The sequence below is a fragment of the Amphiura filiformis genome, chromosome 4, assembly GCF_039555335.1.
Source record: "Amphiura filiformis chromosome 4, Afil_fr2py, whole genome shotgun sequence".
NCBI lineage: Eukaryota > Metazoa > Echinodermata > Ophiuroidea > Amphilepidida > Amphiuridae > Amphiura > Amphiura filiformis.
In genome coordinates, this window is record NC_092631.1 from 29,706,313 (window position 1) to 29,725,049 (window position 18,737).

Consider the following 18,737-nt stretch of genomic DNA (forward strand, 5'->3'; position numbering starts at 1 on the left):
AAATATTGATTCAGCTCTTTGTTATATTCACAACTATGACTTCTCTTGAAGGATCAGCCATTGCAGCTATGCACAGTTGACTAACCCTACATGCCATTGGGCATGCCATCCTCTTTCGATCATTTCCCACACTGAATCACTGTTAAACAATTGAAATGCTGCCCTCTTGAGTCTCTAAAGTTTTATATAAAGAGAATTCAACATGCGTAAACATGAATTTAACAAAGTAATGAATCGCTATTCAGCATTCTGACAAACTCATAATATAAATCCACATCTGTCAAAAGCATTAATTTACACATCTCTGAGATAAATATCCGCCATCGACAGGTGGACCAAAAAATTTCGGAAATATAGATAATTGTAATAATAATAATAATAAATTCCATAATATCTTACTGGCATACTACATTGTATGTTCAGCCTATAAGTAGCAAGATATAACATCATGGATTGATATAGAATGATGTGTATGCTGTTAGCACCTATATGCTCAGTGTGCTTTTCATAATGTGCGTCTAGCGCACCCTTTTTGAATTTACACAAGCGTAAAACTTATAGGTTGAACAAAGTTTAGTAATAAATATTTTTTCTTCATAATATGACATAATAATATTCCAATCTAATTTCACCTACAATACATATCTCCATCGCACATCAGTGGCGTAATACCGGGGCAGAGGGGGCAACATGCCCCGGCGATACCCTTAGGGGGGCGCCAAATTGACCAATAATTATTCAGCATCGATTCTGCGCCCCTCCAAGCGATAAAAAGTCACAATTTTCGCGCGCATTTCATCAAAAAAATCAATTGAAAGAACATTTTGAGACCGATATTCAACTTCTAGTAACCAAAATTAATTAGTGGTAGGCCTTATTTGTCCAAAATGTCGCAAATCTTTCAAGAATTGCCAGCGTCTCGGGGTGGGGGGGGGGGTGAGGAGGCGCAAATTTAGTTTTTTGCCCCGGCGCTACCAACCCTAGTTACGCCACTGTCGCACATGTCTTCATTGTTTAATAAATATTCATAACCTGAATATACATGATTCACAAGACCCAATCAAACTTGTATATTTGCCAAAACTGTGCCGTTACTAATAAACAACCTCAGCATGCATATTCTATGCGAAGGAACAATTTCAATTCCATGCCGGCATCTGTACCATGGATGGACTCATTGACTAGTATTAAACATTGGTTTACTGGCCATCTTTTCATAATCATTCAGCATCACATGTGGGAGATGGCATATGATCTTTTCCTCACATGTAATCTGTACCATTAATGCTCTGCATACGTCTTCAACATTAAAACTCCCAAGTTTTGAAATATTTTCTAAAAATATCATGCACTTTCTCAAGAATCACTGAACCAATACTAGGCTTGCTTGTACTCATTTTAATGCATTTGTCATGCTGATTCCAAATATGGTCATTAAAATATGCAATTCTGAAATTTTTGAATTTGGGAAACTTATTGTCTGCAGTCGACACCCATCTGGAGAAGGTTATTCCATGCCATCTGTATCATGGATGGACTCACTGAGTAGTATTGAGCATTGGTTTACTGGCCATCTCTTCTGCTTCTTCCCTCAAAGCTTCTGCCCGCTCGGACAATTCCATCTAAAAATAACAAAAACAAACAAAATATAAGTCCATGTCAAAAAAACAAGAGATGACTTTTCAAAATTAGAAAAGCAGTTGCCACCCTCAACTGGAATCCTATTCATAATTGCAACCCTAACTCACATGCCAACCCTAATCCTAAATACAAAGAAAAAAGTGCAGTGAGGCAAAAAAAAGATTGTTTGCTTGTCCTCCACAACTTTTTCAGAGTTGGGTCGGTTGGTCGGGAAACGTTTTTGGTTTTTGTTTTTTTTTCCGATTGCACTCCCAAGTTCCTACCCCATGACCCTCTCTATCATCGATCTCATTTCCCACACTTGTGTTACTTTCTGCCACTTTAATACACCTCAAACGAACTATTCCTTTGACCTCCACATTATCCATATTACTGTTGTATACCTCAAATAGTGTGGAATTAATTGGAATGCTGCAAACCCGGTCAAATAAAACTTTAATACCGCCATGTTTCTTACATAATATTATGCTGCCTGCAGACCAAATACGAACGTTGCGTTGGTGTCGTTCAAAATATAGACTATTCAAAAATTTTACGCATAAAATAAGTAAATTTCTAAATATGATATTTTGAATAATTATCTAATTTGGTCATATGTGTCATTTATTTTGAACAAGTAAAAATGATCAATAAACAGACAAAAAGTATTACTTTAAAAATAGCATGTTGCGTCAAGTGTTTGTTCTTTTATCGAAACCACTATCTCTTACACAGTCCGATGGGCAGCCATAGCTTGCAAACCAGTACTTGCAGTAGCAAAGCTTTACCTGCAGAGAGATGGTTGTAGCGATTTTTTGTGATATTCTAGAACTATTGGTGAAAACTATTTCTAATATTTTATTAATTTCTTCATCTTATTTAATTTTTGCGTTTGTTATCATTGTAGTTTTGTTGAAAAGTAGTACTAACAAATATAAAAAAATAAAATAAAAAACTCGCACAGTCAGTCGGTCAGTCGGTAAAAGTTTTTAAAAACTTTTTTATTTTTGGGTGGTAAATTACGGTCGATCGCTGGAGGACAAGAAAACAATCTTTTTTTTTTGCCTGATCATGCAGTGTGGGCATAAGCCCACAAGCCTCAGCACACTTTACAGGAATTCACTGTCCACTTTGGCCCCAGATGCACCATATGATTGCAAGGGACTTGTAGCTAAGAATCGCACACCCTATACATGCCACAATGAGGCACTAAAATTTGTTCAGCATATAATTGGCAAAAAAAATATGACTTGTACAGTAGCATAGCCAGTAGCATAGCCAGGATTTTAGTGTTAGGGGCAAAGCCAAATTTTCATCCCCATTTGTCAATTTGTTGTCCCATTTTTAGTCATTTAAAAAAACTTTACTCTTTCTATCCCCATTTTACCCATAAAAAATTTGTATGTGGGGGCAGTTTGCCCCCGGCTCCCCCTGGCTATGCCCCTGGACTTATAGCATTGTGTATTGATATATAAGGTGTGCACACCGCACTGATGCCAGTTACGTGTTGGGTAATGTGTGACTGACGCACATTTATATGTGAAATTGTGCGAGTTGGGACTTTATGAACTTGTGCAGTAATAAAAACCGAATAATTTTCGCAACTTTACACCTACTTATCTCAGCTTGGGTGGCAGCAGGCATTCCATAGGGGCAGTTTATGCAGACTCAAAATTATTTTAAAATCAGCTTAAAAGGACACTAAATCAAAAATACTACCGTTGCCTGAACATTACAAATGTAACCCAAATTAAGTCAAGTCATATCATGGTTTTCTGAGCCTCGCCAAGTGATCTTCAAGTAGTCTACTAAATTCGGGAGCAAAAGATGAACGTTGGCATCAATGGCAGAACGCTTCCAACATACCTTGGCTGCAGACACAATTTGGAGAGCCATTTTGCGAGGCATATGTTCCACTTCCTGTACTAGTGTATTAATATCAGCATGCGCTAGATGCCGCAGCGTCTTGTAACCCGCCTTCACCAACTGTTTAGCACGGCCCTGAAAGTACAAATAAAACATACCTGCAGTAAACAAATCTGTCACTATAATTAAAGACATAATTAAAAAGACAATTCATCATCACAACACTTGTAAACAAACCTTGCTCGAGTTTGATTGACAGATGACATCAGACGCAAACTAGTCTTTTTAATTCTGTCTTTAATTAGAGGTGACACGGTCTGGTCTGATCAGACCAGCAATATTGAAACTGAGATATAGGCAAAAACAAGGAGCAAACAATAGCAAACATATGAAAATGAAATTAAGATTTAATTTAAATCTGGTCAACCAGACATACCTATTTTTGACGGATGAACCGACGTTGCGACTGAAACCTTCAGTTTTAAATTAAATCTTAATTTCAACATACATGTGTACCCAGATGAATGAGAGTCTACACAGTTTGATAAGAAAATGAACATATAAAAAGTTGAAAAACAGTGTCTTTTTTTTGATGGAAATAAGCAAACTATGAAAGGAGGAAACATGAAAAAAACAAGCATAATTTGAACCGTGTTCACAGTAGAGGAACATGAAACACGGTTGCTTTTGCGATGGGAATACGCAAACTATGATGATATTTTATAAGTTCCCTGCCGAGCAATTATTGAAGGATGAAACATGAAAAGTGATCCTGCCTGGGAATTGGATGAACCCAGATCCTCAGGTTTATGAGACCAGGGGTCCATTTCACTAAACCTTTAACCCTTCGTAACTCAAGTAACAGTTCGTAAAGTTACGAATACCCAACACTAGACGTAACTTTACGAAGGGTCCCTGTAGTAAATCCCTATTACTTACGAATTGCGAAGGGTACCATTCGTAAGTATGTTTAGTGAAATGAAACTTACGACTCGTCGTAAGTTACGAATGATTTTGAGACTTACGAAGCTTCGTAAAGTTTAGTGAAATGGACCCCTGAAGCGTAACAACTTGGCCACAGAAGCTTCATGATTAAGCAGACTGGAATTTAACCTATAAGCGGTCACTCAACCATACTTCCTTTGTGCAAGCCATCCCACAGTATCTAGGGCTTGAACAAGCATAAATTGAGCCGTCCTCAAGAACGTAACATGAAAACAGTGGCTTTTTCAACAGGAATAAGCAAACTATGATGAAATTTTATAAGTTTGCCAGCAAGCAATTCTTAAAAGAGGAAACAGGAAATGTGATCCCACCTGGGAATTGAACCATGATATTTAAAATAAAAAATGTGGATATTTATATAGCGCTTTATGCCGTAAACAGCCTCAAAGCGCTTTACATTTATTCCGCCGTCATTAGAATACGTCGGAACCACGTTTGCAGCCTACAAGTGGCGCAGGGTCCATCAGTACAACGACTGTGACTACCTCTAACAGCTTCCCATTGCACCTGGGTGGGGTGAGGCAAACGAGGCAAAGCGCCTTGCCAAGGGCGCAACACGGTGGTGGGACGGGAATCGAACCCACGCACGCCGAGCAAGCTCTCAGATTATGAGTCCAAGGCCGTAACCACTGAGCCACCGTGTCCTCTAATTTACACTGTCAATTCAAGCCCTAGATACTATGGGATGATTTGAACTAAGTAAATAGGGTTGAGTGACTGTTTATGTGTTGAATTTCCAGTCTGCCTAATCAAGAAGCTCCTGTGGCCAAGCGGTTAAGGTGCAGGTCTCATAAACCTCCTACAATCTCTTAGGTTATTGATATTTAAGAATGTGAATATGGTATAAGAGCACAAACCAACCTTACTATGCTCACTCTATGAGGCCACCCACTCCAATCTGGTATAGTCATCTACTCAAGTGGAAATGATACCTGCATCCTAGAGAAAATATCTTATACTTCCCACAATGCATTTCTTCCCTGAACTGATTTGCTATTCAGTGCAACATGGGTCAATAGTGACAAGAAATACCTTAATTAACAGAGCTGATCCAGATCTTGCAATTGAGGTATTTCTTGCCATTCTATCGACCCAGATTGCACTGAATAGCAAATCTGTTCGGTGAAGAAATTGTGGGAAGTGTAAGATGTCTTCTCTGCCTGCATCCCAGCACCAATTCTCTGGCGTAGTGCATGTTAGAATATGACCATTGCTACATGTAGGTCAACTGGCTCACGCTTTCTTTGTTACGAACCACTGATCAAAATGATCACAACACAAAGCTTATGGCATATCAAAATTCGGAACAGGTGTATGAGCCCAGGCTTGAACCAGTAACCAATGGTTACTAACATGCACTACTGCAGCGAATTAGCCCAGCTCTGGCTGCAATATGGGGCTTAATTAGCCTAGCTTGGGACACAAATATTAATTTTACTTGAGTAAATACTGTATAACTTATATAAATATCCACCATTTATTTTGTAAATATCTGCCAGATTTGAGTGGGGTGAGACCAGTTTGCGGTCTCAAAAGTTTATCTTATCTTATCTCTTATCTTACCTGTTTGACACCGGGAATTTCCAGCAAGGCGACCAGATCTGGAGTAGCTAGGTAGGTGAGGTCATATACAACCTTGGCAAGGAGCTGCTGAAATGCCCAAAACTCTGGCAAATCCTGAAATAATAATGATGAAATAAAAAAAAGGTAAAAGAAAAAAAAATAAATAAATAAATAAATAAATAAATAAACAAACCGGAAGTAAGGATCGAATATTGTCATTCTAAAGATGTATATCGCCCTTAAGGAGACGAAAAAAGAAAACCCTGTTCTATGGGCCCGACCGACCCGCATTTTGAACAAATTGGGGAAAAAATTTTTCCTGTACAAATGAATGCCTACCCAAATTTCTGGAACAAAATTTAATTGTACTCTCCTAGTTCAATAGATTCCACCACTCCCCATATTAACCAGTCCTTTACCTTTCAAAATCTTTGTATACTGGAGGCGAAACTTGCAGCAGCTGAAAACAAGTTCTGTACAAACCCTCTGGGCATTTGTGACCTCCATATTGACAAAACGTCCCATATTTGACCTGCTACCACGAAATCAGCGTAAAGTCGCAAGGTGTTAGTCACTCAAAACGCCCTGACTATTGCGTTGGTGTTCACTCACCTGTTAAAGCCACTAAGTATGTCTGTATGTCCTTTGTGAATGGGGGCACAATGTGCCATTCACGAAGGATAATACTACTGGCTTGTACAGGTGGCAGCAAACAAAGAACATCAACTCAGTCGGACCAAATATCTCGAACTACTAACTCAACAAAATGAGTATAAGTCGTGGCGACTTTACGCTGAGCTCGTGGTAGCAGGTCACATATGCTCTTCAGGCTCAGTAGACACCACAACCCCCCCCGGCATAAATATTGGCTAGTCCCTTACCTCACAAAATCTTTGCACACTGGAGGCAAAACTTGCAGCAGATGAAAACAAGTTCTGTATGAAACCTCTGGGCACCTCAAATCTTGACGATACATCCCATATACTCTTCTGGTTGAGTAGACTCCATAAGATTAATGTGAGGTAGAAACGCTGCACTCGGAAGTGGGTGTGATCATCCTGAAAATCAAATCAATGATCTCTTAGTTTATGCTCTAGCTATGGACATACAAAGAGGTTATGTATGAACCTGCTTGGTATATAAAATCTTGACGATACATCCCATATGCTCTGCTGGTTTAGTAAACTCCACAGAATTGAAAGACCTATTCAGTGATTTGCACATTCGGAAAATAGTAAAAATCATTAAGATTCACTTTTTTGAATCAGATTGTTAGTAGCATAAACGAAACATGCTAACATAGCTTTCCTTCCTATACATGTATACATGCTAACCTCAACTGTTGAGTATTAATGCAGAGGCACAGTTTTCCTATATGCAGACCTGAATCTCACCTTAGATGAAAAATGCTCAAAATGCTCAAAAAGCTAAAACCAGTGTAAAATTGGGGTAAAATGGCTCAAATTGGGCTGAAAATGAAAGAAAACACATACATTTTATCAACATAAAAACCTAAAATCTGTTAAAAAGAGGAAAATTTTCAGGCCTGTGTATATATGCAAGATCCTGGAACCTAGGATTGATTGCAGATCAGAAACGGGGATGGTCCCCTTTATCTTTTCGAATAGCTCTGACACTTAACGTGCACGTAAAGGGTTTGACTCTTCCTCTAAACAGGACTAACAGCTTTATGTGATTTCTGAGCCATGAGATGTCGCACACACTACCTATAGCTGCACATGCTAAGTAATGTGTGGTGGTGTGAAGAAATTCTACAATTTTATTCTGTAAAGTAACTGAACACAATTGCATGATTTCCGACCTTATAGGAACATTTTGGGAAAGGAAGATAATTCTCACTTAGGGCAAGCCCAAGGCTTGAACCCTCTCCAATCGTATTAAATTCTCCCGGCTGGCAGCGCAATGCTATAACCGCTCTGCAATTCCAACATTAAAACACAATGGGTTACCTGTATTTGTCATTTGCATATGGAGATATAATATGTAAATACTACATGTATAGGCCTGTTACACTGTTTATGAACCCCAAGAGCAGAAGTGTCCTCCTTTAAGACCACTGTGACCCCTGACTATGATAAAATGGATGTAGACGAAATGGGTATTAGATGAAATTGTATTAGACTAAATGGCAAATACCCCACATTTCTCCCATATTTGAACAAAACTACCAAACATTGGCTAAAGAATAACCTATATAATGATGTACTCACAGCTCTGACTCTCTTGCCAGTAATCTTACAGCTTAGATACAACTCAGTCACTCCTATCATGTCAGATACCTTACGCTCACATTCACCTAGTCTTGAATGCTGCAAACAAACAAAATACAAAACAAAAAAAGAAAAAATATTTAAATGTTGGAATGTATGTCACCTAGATCATCCATACAGTACATCTGTGTTCTTGTTGTTTTATTGGTATGCGCTTTTCCAGTTTAAATCCATACACCTCCTATGAAAGACACAACCTTTATCTCCCATGCAGGGGGTGTAGATTTCAAATGCAATCATCCATTCAGGTAACCCCATTTGAAATGCACACTCCCTGTTTAGAAGAGTAACGTCATGTCTTCCATAGGTGTGTATGGATTTCAACTGGAATACCACAATGGGAGTGAGTCACATCCCAATACAACACCCATCCATGCCTTCTATTTATCAAAATCATTTGTACAGTTTCTGGCAGAGAAGAATGGTATTTGTTTACATTTTGAGAGCATGCACAGCGTAACCACGGAAGTGGGGTTCTGATTGGCTGATTCAATTGTCTGACAATCATATCAACAAACCAATAATCTGATTGCCTGATTCACATCAAAACGCTGGTTGGTGCAAAGCAGCGCTCTTGAAGGGAACACAAAGCTCTGCGTATGTCGCTCATTAAAAGGGCGCTCACATCAATCAGAGTAAACGACTGCTGTACTTCTCTGGAAGCTAGTGTAACCCTTCTATCAACATTATACACAAGTAGAGCAATACACCAATTAATAATTGTCAGGAATTATTGGAACTATCTGAAACTGAGCTGCTGGGACTTCCAGAAAGCAAAAATCAAGGTGCATCATGGCAAGGTAATCAAATGAAACCTGCTCCCACGAAACCCGGATTAAGTTGAGAAATTATGATTTAGAGATATGTCCAAAGTTAAAATGCTCAGAATTTCAGCTTAAGATAAGGATAAGAAATCTCTATTACTAACCTGTCTATCATAGATGATCCAGTTTGGTTGTGTGTTCTCTACCTGATCATATGGGGTAACTAGGTATAACAAGTGTAATGCATTGGCCAGAACTAAGCCTTGATCACAGGCAAACTTCAAGTCCTTGTATACCGTGGAACACAGATCGATATCAATTGAACCTACAGAAATGGTAACAGATATATGAAGTTTAATAATAAGCATATGCACATGTGCACAGGGTTCCCGTTAAGGTTTTAAAAATGTGAGCCTGTAGTGACGCAAGTTTGCTGACGAGGTTGCAAAAACTTGCGTCCAGACAGATTTTTGTGCGTCCATCTGAAATTCACGATACACTCATACCCCGGGTCTACACCTCATCAAATGTTGATTGTTAAAAAAAAATAATAGTGCATTTTCACCGTGATATTCCATCTCCATTCGCTATGATAATTTTTCTCATTTCTGTGTCAGTTTTGGTCCGAAACATGGTCAAAAACAGGTACAAAAACATGAGCCAAGTCTGTCAAACTTAAGCAAATTTTTGTTCATACTTTTACTTCCGCATTTCTTTTTTTTAAATTAACGTGTTGTTGATGCTACAATTTAGCTAAAACATGCGCCCAAAAAGGTTATCATTTGGATTTTGTCTTTTAAATTGCTTTTATTCATCGCAACAATAATACTAATAAAGGAAACATAGATTATTTATGAGAAAATAAACTTAAAACATTAAAAATTGAATATTGTCAGCTTGTGATAAAAACCGGTAATTAAATAAACATTAACCGCACGTTGGCGGCATGTCGTCAATCCAGCATGCTTGCTTGTAAACAAATCAATCAGGACTTCCCCATCAAACAGCGATCGTTCGGAAAGCATGCAAAAAGTGCACGATTTCCTGACGTTGCATTTACAAATATTGCAGGATTTACTTTTATTCTTAGCAGGTGGGTCAAAATTTTGGGGCTTTTATCATCTTAAATATAAAAAAGAATAAATTTTTTTTTTTATCATCAATTAATGATAAAATTTTGAAGTTTTGTCTGCGTCCACATGCATGTGACATGGACGCAAAATACTTGATTAGCCATGTGAACTTCTGGACGCAATGACGCATACTAACGGGAAGCCTGCATGTGGACACATGCCACCCCACCCCCACAAACAGCTATATATTTTTGCTAGCATTGTGTAGAAATTGTAAAAACAAAAATGTGTGAAATAACAATTATTACCAATCTGTATGGTACTAACAGATGTGGCACATGCAGCACACAGGGCTGAAATGCAATTTTACAGTGTTTCCTCATGGACTCCTAAGAATGACCCTAGTCATGGCATGGGTCCACTTTTGTAGTTGTGATGCCTGTAGTGTGCTAGTCACTTGTGGACACACAAGCCCCAACAGTCTATCTCTCAACAAACACATCCTCTACTATACCCCAAAATGAAGTCTGCATTTTATTATGCCAAAAAACAACTTTTCTAGGCATTGTTGACATGGCGCCATCAGTAAAGAAATTTTCTTATTACTAAGACCTAACTTTTGAGATGGTTTGAATGTTTGAAGGTGCAAAACTACCCATAAGGCACACTGCACTGTGTTATCCCCGGGTTCAGAAACTCAATCATCACAACATACACTTGTACACAAACTGTACGTGCATGACAGTCTTCAAATTCTATCTTTGATTTTTAAGTTCACCTTTGAAAGCAGCATGTCCAAGCTTGGTAACCTCCAACACCATCTTACCATCATCATCTTGTTTCTCTTTCACCAATTTTAGCTCTATGATTTGCTGCAATGCAATATGAGTAAGTTCAGCCAGGTCTTCTTCAGATTCCTGAGTCTGTACACCAAGTAATGTGAGTTGCATGAAATCAACTAGTGACTGTCGATCCTTAGTTATCTGCAAGATGGCAAATAATATAAGTACAATCAGTTTTATGGCCTGTTACAATGTAATATGAGTGAGTTCAGCCAGGTCTTCTTCAGATTCCTGAGTCTGTACACCAAGTAATGTGAGTTGCATGAAATCAACTAGCGACTGTCGATCCTTGGTTATCTGCAAGGATGGCAAATAATATGAGTACAATCAGTTTTATGGCCTGTTACAATGCAATATGAGTGAGTTCAGCCAGGTCTTCCTCTGATTCCTGAGTCTGTACACCAAGTAATGTGAGTTGCATAAAATCAACTTGTGACTGGCAATCCTTGGTTATCTGCAAAGATGGCAAATAATATAAGTACAATCAGTTTTATGGCCTGTTGCAATGCAATATGAGTGAGTTCAGCCAGGTCTTCCTCTGATTCCTGAGTCTGTACACCAAGTAATGTGAGTTGCATGAAATCAACTAGTGACTGTCGATCCTTGGTTATCTGCAAAGATGGCAAATAATATGAGTACAATCAGTTCTATGGCCTGTTACAATGTAATATGAGTGAGTTCAGCCAGGTCTTCCTCAGATTCCTGAGTCTGTACACCAAGTAGCGTGAGTTGCATGAAATCAACTAGTGACTGTCGATCCTTGGTTATCTGCAAGATGGCAAATAATATGAGTACAATCAGTTCTATGGCCTGTTACAATGCAATATGAGTGAGTTAAGCCAGGTCTTCCTCTGATTCCTGAGTCTGTACACCAAGTAATGTGAGTTATATGAAATCAACTAGTGACTGTCGATCCTTGGTTATCTGTAAGATGGCAAATAATATGAGTACAATCAGTTCTATGGCCTGTTACAATGCAATATGAGTGAGTTAAGCCAGGTCTTCCTCTGATTCCTGAGTCTGTACACCAAGTAATGTGAGTTATATGAAATCAACTAGTGACTGTCGATCCTTGGTTATCTGTAAGATGGCAAATAATATAAGTACAATCAGTTCTATGGCCTGTTACAATGTAATAAGAGTGAGTTCAGCCAGGTCTTCTTCAGATTCCTGAGTCTGTACACCAAGTAATGTGAGTTGCATGAAATCAACTAGTGACTGTCGATCCTTGGTTATCTGCAAAGATGGCAAATAATATGAGTACAATCAGTTTTATGGCCTGTTACAATGCAATATGAGTGAGTTCAGCTAGGTCTTCCTCTGATTCCTGAGTCTGTACACCAAGTAATGTGAGTTGCATAAAATCAACTAGTGACTGTCGATCCTTGGTTATCTGTAAGATGGCAAATAATATAAGTACAATCAGTTTTATGGCCTGTTACAATGCAACATGAGTGAGTTCAGCCAGGTCTTCCTCAGATTCTGAGTCTGTACATCAAGTTAAATTCAAGTAATGTGTGTTGCATGAAACCAGCTTGTGACTGTCGATATCCTTAGTCTGCAAAGATGAAAAATCGGCCAAAACACAAATGTATTGACGTAATGCATATTTTACTGGTCGCAGTTTTATTGTGAATGCCAACCTAACTCCGTAGAGCGTATACGCACTCTCTTACAAGGACGGTTTGTCAGCATGCTTGCAGTGCACTGTGGGATATCAGACATAGCAGCGTATAACCCTGAATTGATCTGGTTTACAGGATAAGCAGGGTATGTGTATTGAGTAGTGGGAAAGGTCCTTGATGGGAACTGTACATGGTGAATCCTGGGTTGCTCAATGGGGGTGTTGACACCATCATTGGCTACAATGAGTTAGGTAGATAAAACAGTTGAAAGTGTAGGAACTCCCTCAAAATTCACCAATGGGAGTGCACTGTGAACCTAATCAAATGTTATTTAACTTGACATAACCAAAATGTAACATAATTACATAATGTTATGTAACATAACATAATTTATTCTGAATGATTTGTACAGACTTCATTACCAGTGGCTGCTATATGGCTTGCTACTTTTAAATCACAATTTTTTTTTCCAATTCTCTCTTTGAGGTATAGCAGCATCATTCTGTACCGAGATAGATGGGGAAACTTGGCTTGGAGTTGGGCCTTTCTTCCACAAATATTGGGACAAAAAGGCGTTTTGTTTATCCATGAAATCTGCTTCTTTATATAGTATAGCAGCATCCTTCTATACCGAGATAGATGGGGAAACTTGGCTTCACCCATAATTATGTCAGGTATAATCAACAGCGACTTACCTTCAAGGCTACTAGTGTGAGAACAAGTCCTCGGAGTCCTTTGCCATCATCATGCATCAAACTGCTATAGCAACCTTCCAATGGACCACTTAACATGTCTGTGACCTAGAGGGAAAACAAAATGGGCAAATCGTGCAATGTGAAAACATATTCATTTCAGTGTTATCTGCCTTAATGCGAGAAGGATGGCAGTTTTCCAGTTTTAGCTATTTAACTAAAAAAACTGGAGTGTATTTCTTAATATTAGTACATTTATCTTATACAAAAGGAGTCAAGGAAGTCAGTAATCACATTTATACATGTATAGGCATTTTCCAACTCCCGAGAATGGACGGAAATGCCACAACTTGTATCAATCAAGCCTCGGGATAATCGAAACCATACCATTCCTCTTGTGTGCCCACTTTATTTATTTGTCTCAATATTTGAGTGCAAACACTGCTAAGTCACACTCTCCTCTGAAGGACCTACATCTGACATCATTTAATACCTATGTGTACATGTGACTAATTGTGTAAAAGTAGAGTTTTCTAGTGTTCCTTCAAGGATATTTCGTCATTTGGCTAATATCTGACCCAATTACTGTTAAAAATCAATGTTATATTAAACAGGAAAGAAAAAAAGCAAGGTACACCAACTTGACGTGGGGAACAAGTAAAATACAGACTAGACAGTACGTGGGGGGGGGGGCAAAATAGGCATTAGAAGAAAAAGTGTGCTGGAACAAGTGATGAAAATCACTGAGCACATAAGTAGACAAAAACCAAACAACCAATGTAGGCCTAAAAACAGGCAAAGTTAGGTGCAGAGTGCCAAAGTTTAATGGCCAAAATTTGCCAATTCCAGAACCCATGGAGGTGTCAGGAAAACAGTACAAAAGTACACTGGGGTGATGAAAATCACTGTGCACATAGTAGACAAACAAAACCTAACAGACAAAAAAAATCAACCGACGTTTCGAGCAGATAAACTGCTCTTCTTCAGGGACAGACGACAAAATATTAAATTAAACAACGAAAACTACATGCTGTAGTTTAAAAACAAGTACAAGACAAAAACTGAAGGCAAGTTGAAAGGTAGCAAACAAGACAAGCCCAGAGCAACTATAAGCTGTGTCTTTACTGTAAGGAAGCATGTTCGCTACTGAGGGCTTAGAAGCAATATGCAAATATAGGCCCCCTACAACACCAGAGGACAATATAGGGTATTGTCCTAATTGACAGGATGTAAATGTTAAGAGGGGTCGCAATCAATAGAAGAGAAATAGATTGAAAAGAGGATATTGGACTAAATAGGAAAAAAGTGTCACTCAAACATATAATAAGAAACCGCATCATCAGTTCCTATCCTGAGACGCTTCAGAAGAGAAAAGATGAAGCAGATTCAACATGGTTAAGACAAGACGGATTTGGGGATATAGACAAGAGACAAACAAGGGGAGTCCTAGGTCCGGAACCATGACGGCTGCAGGGGATCACCAGCAAAATCAGAAAAAGTGGGTAATGGTGAATCCAACGGAAGCATGTTCGCTACTGGAATAGCCCAATGGCCTTAGAAGGAACGCTGCATACAAGCATACATTGTAAGCCGACAAAAAACCTGAACTGAATGATTCACTAATTGATTACTCAGTTTACTCCTTGCAATATTCCTCACAACTGCCTCCCGTGATCACTCACTTACTCAATCAAACCCTCACTCATCAGACGTGTAACGAGTCATGACTCAAGACTTTTCACAAGTCAAATGACACAACTCAGATTTCTTAAACTTCCACATAGAGATTGTAAAGTGATTCGAGTCATTTGACTCGACTTGACTCAAGATATTGCTAGAAATATCTTGACTCAACCATGAAATGAGTTGACTCGTTACAACTCTGTCACTCATACATGTACACTAATTCATTCACTTACTCAATTACTCACAGAACACAGCATATGGTTTGTGGTATCTTACTTACTTGTGGTCTTTCCTGAGGCTTTATGATCATGATGCTCTCTCCAGAAGTATCAATGCCAGCTCTGCCTGCTCTGCCTACCATTTGCTTGTAACGGCTACTAGTCAACAGGTCCTTGGCAATATATGGACTCCTAAGAATGACTCTAATACAGGGTAAACAAGTAATAGTAAAGTATCAATGCCAGCTCTGCCTGCTCTGCCTACCATTTGCTTGTAACGGCTACTGGTCAACAGGTCCTTGGCTATATATGGACTCCTTAGAATGACTCTAATACAGGGTAAACAAGTAATAGTAAAGTATCAATGCCAGCTCTGCCTGCTCTGCCTACCATTTGCTTGTAACGGCTACTGGTCAACAGGTCCTTGGCTATATATGGACTCCTTAGAATGACTCTAATACAGGGTAAACAAGTAATAGTAAAGTATCAATGCCAGCTCTGCCTGCTCTGCCTACCATCTGCTTATAATAGTAAAGCATGAATGTCTGCTCTGCCTACATAATGGCTACTGGTCAACAGGTCCTTGGCTATATATGGACTCCTTAGAATGACCCTACAATGCAGGGTAAACAAGTAATAGTGAAGTATCAATGCCTGCTCGCTAGTGCTCGACCTACCATCTACTTGTAACAACTACTGGTCAACAGGTCCTTCGCTATATATGGACTCCTTAAAATGACCTGTTTATACAGGATAAACAAGTAATTTAACATTTAACCAACCCCCTTCTAATAATTTTGAGATATGGTCTTACATATTTGGGAACAATATACACCACATAATGTGTTTGATGTTATGGTTATAAAATGTGTGCCATGCTCGTGCAGGGTTGACACTGCTTCTTCACAGGACTTGCACATAATTATGCATCAACACTTGGCCTTACTGATTTAGTTATTTGCATTCATAGACCATTAATATTTGTGTACACTGATTACATATACGTAATTCCATCTGAAGTTCGGTAGTGACATTGATAAATACTTACCTGGAGGCTGTATCAAATTGTGCATGCTAACCAAACCCTGCAGAGCGTAAAAGCGCATGTACAAAGAATGTTTGCACGCTTTTGGCGCAACTGCATAAACACAGCGATGTGACTATCACAATCAAGGATAAACAAAGTGTACATGTAGTATATAAACTCCTCAAAAAAAGTTTGGAACCTTTCAAAAACGGCTGTATATCAGAAATTTTTGAAATCTAGCTCCAATTAATATCAGTGAAAACATTGTTGTTTCCTGTCAACTATGACACCTCATTTGTGACAATAACTTATTCCATGCCTATGTAACTTCCTTTGAAAGACAGAGAGGTCTCGAAGAAAATGTGCCAAACTGACCATTGTCTGCACTCATCTCATTGATTTGAATGAATGAATGAGTGGGTTAATACATGAATTAAAGAATGGATGAAAAAGGATGGGCTGCTATTAGCAGTTTTACAGGTGGATCCAAATGGATCAACACACGTCAATCTCTCTTGCTGGTCACTCCTTGGTCATTTACTCAACCATGGAATAAGTTATGGTCTCAAATTTGGTGTCATTTTTGACAGGAAAGAACAACGTTTCTATTGATATGAAACAATATGGAAATAGATTTTGAATATTCCTGATATATAGCCGTTTTGGAAAGTTTCCAAACTTTTGAGGAGTTTATTTCCCCCCTCCCTTTATTTAAATATCTCTCAAACCTCTTGGCAGGCAAGTTAACCCCTGCTGCTAGAGTAGAGGTGCACGTCAACATGCAGAGCGTCCCCTCTGAATAAGCATCTTCTACAAGCTTTCTCTCATCCATAGTCAACCCACTGTGATGATATGCTAATCCATAAGGTACCGTCTTCTTCAGAGTCGGGCAGAGATGGTTGTCGCATTCTCTTCTCAAGGAAAGTAATAGTTCTTTCTTCTCTTTGGTTTTGTGCGCCATAATTTTCTTGGCAAACTCCCTGCATGGTGGAAGCAAAATAATGATATTATAGAAATGATTTAATGATATAATATTTAACTAATCAAAATATCTCATTAGATATTGATCAGGCAAATTCTTCAATAATATGTTAATCTAGCTTGCATGACTGCATTGTTGCTAGTAAGGTTAAAAAAGAATTGTTTGATTGGTGTAACCCGACTGACCCTAAAAGTAGGCCCGACCCTAGGATTTTTTTTTAATTAAAAAAAATAATTAAATTTTGAATTAAAAAAAGTTCCAAGACTTCTATCAAACGCAATTTAAAAGCATGTGTAAAAAAATAAATAATATATTCTAAAAAATTCCTACCTATCTACCTACCCTAATTTCTTTATGTTACACCAATCAAACAATTTTTAGGCCTACATTATAGACAGTAAGCAAGATATAATAGCATGCCTACCTTGGCATATGTTTGCATATAATCTCTGCTACATTCTGGCAATTCTTCTTAGTAGCACAAAAGATGAGGCAAGAGAAATCTGGGATGACTTCCAGGGCCAAGCCTATCAGGTGATCAGGGTCTGTTTTGAGTAACCCTTTGGAGTACTGAAAAGAAGAAAATGGTTATTGATCAAATATAATGTGGGAGCAAAGGGTGATGAGAGAAAGGGTTAAGCTTGTGTATGAAACAAATTTAAATGAGATAGAGGAAGGGAAGACGAGAAAGCAAAAAATGTAGAAATGGTGTGAGAGGAGTAGCATATAAGGAGGATGGGAGGCAGACAGGGAGGGAGGGAGGCAGACAGGGAGGAAGGAAGGGAGGGAGGTTATTTTTCTGTAATTTTCATAGTATGTAGTACGAACATGTAGAAATATAATCAAGTAGCTGCCCTTACTGCTCTTCTCCAAAAAAAAAGTCCTATGCCTCAATGATAATGAAACCTAGGTGAGAACAATAAAATACAAAGGAAGATCAATACTATTGGCTATATCTCAAATGACTCATTTGTCTTGATCACGGCACATTTTGCATCTAAACTCTTTACTTACAGGAAATGTCACAGTCCTTGAATGAACAAACTTCTCATCAGGACCCAGTCCACTGCCAGGCTTCACCTCAAATATGTTGTCCTCCAATTTCACATACTCCCGTAATTCAACCTGCAGGACAAAGTGGGGGACAAAGTTAAAGCTAGCAACTATTTTAAACTGTTGCAATTTGGTACTTCACTGCATCTAGCGAATGGTAACAAGCTTTGGCAAAAATTGCTTTGATCATTTCATAGCGAGTGTGTAGAAGAATTCAAATACCAGAGATATAATTTTACAGGTCCTGTGGTTCTTGAGTTATGTTGTAAAGAGGCCTGAAAGAACAACACTTTTGTAAAGCGTACATACCACATTAACAACAATAAATCAAGCAAGTTTTGAAGTATATGATTTGTAGAATGAATTTTTGCAAATCATCAAAGTGTTATTTTTCAATAATTTATTGATTTATATAATGAATATCAATTTT

The 18,737-nt window shown here is 38.4% G+C and overlaps 1 protein-coding gene across 1 annotated transcript in view; it reads right to left on the reverse strand.

Annotated features, from left to right (window-relative positions):
• Positions 1-940: 940 nt before the first annotated feature.
• The window catches only part of LOC140150781 (helicase POLQ-like), a 39,421-nt gene continuing 21,624 nt past the window's right edge, over positions 941-18,737 (reverse strand). Inside the window, exons 8-19 of the mRNA XM_072172898.1 lie at positions 18,269-18,379; positions 17,679-17,824; positions 17,001-17,252; positions 15,308-15,449; positions 13,345-13,449; positions 10,961-11,165; positions 9,274-9,434; positions 8,286-8,384; positions 6,936-7,112; positions 6,055-6,168; positions 3,487-3,621; positions 941-1,622 (exon numbers count right to left, since the gene is read on the reverse strand). Coding sequence (XP_072028999.1) covers positions 1,539-1,622; positions 3,487-3,621; positions 6,055-6,168; positions 6,936-7,112; positions 8,286-8,384; positions 9,274-9,434; positions 10,961-11,165; positions 13,345-13,449; positions 15,308-15,449; positions 17,001-17,252; positions 17,679-17,824; positions 18,269-18,379 — 1,731 coding nt within the window. The 3' untranslated portion in view covers positions 941-1,538. The remainder of the gene's footprint in view (positions 1,623-3,486; positions 3,622-6,054; positions 6,169-6,935; positions 7,113-8,285; positions 8,385-9,273; positions 9,435-10,960; positions 11,166-13,344; positions 13,450-15,307; positions 15,450-17,000; positions 17,253-17,678; positions 17,825-18,268; positions 18,380-18,737) is intronic.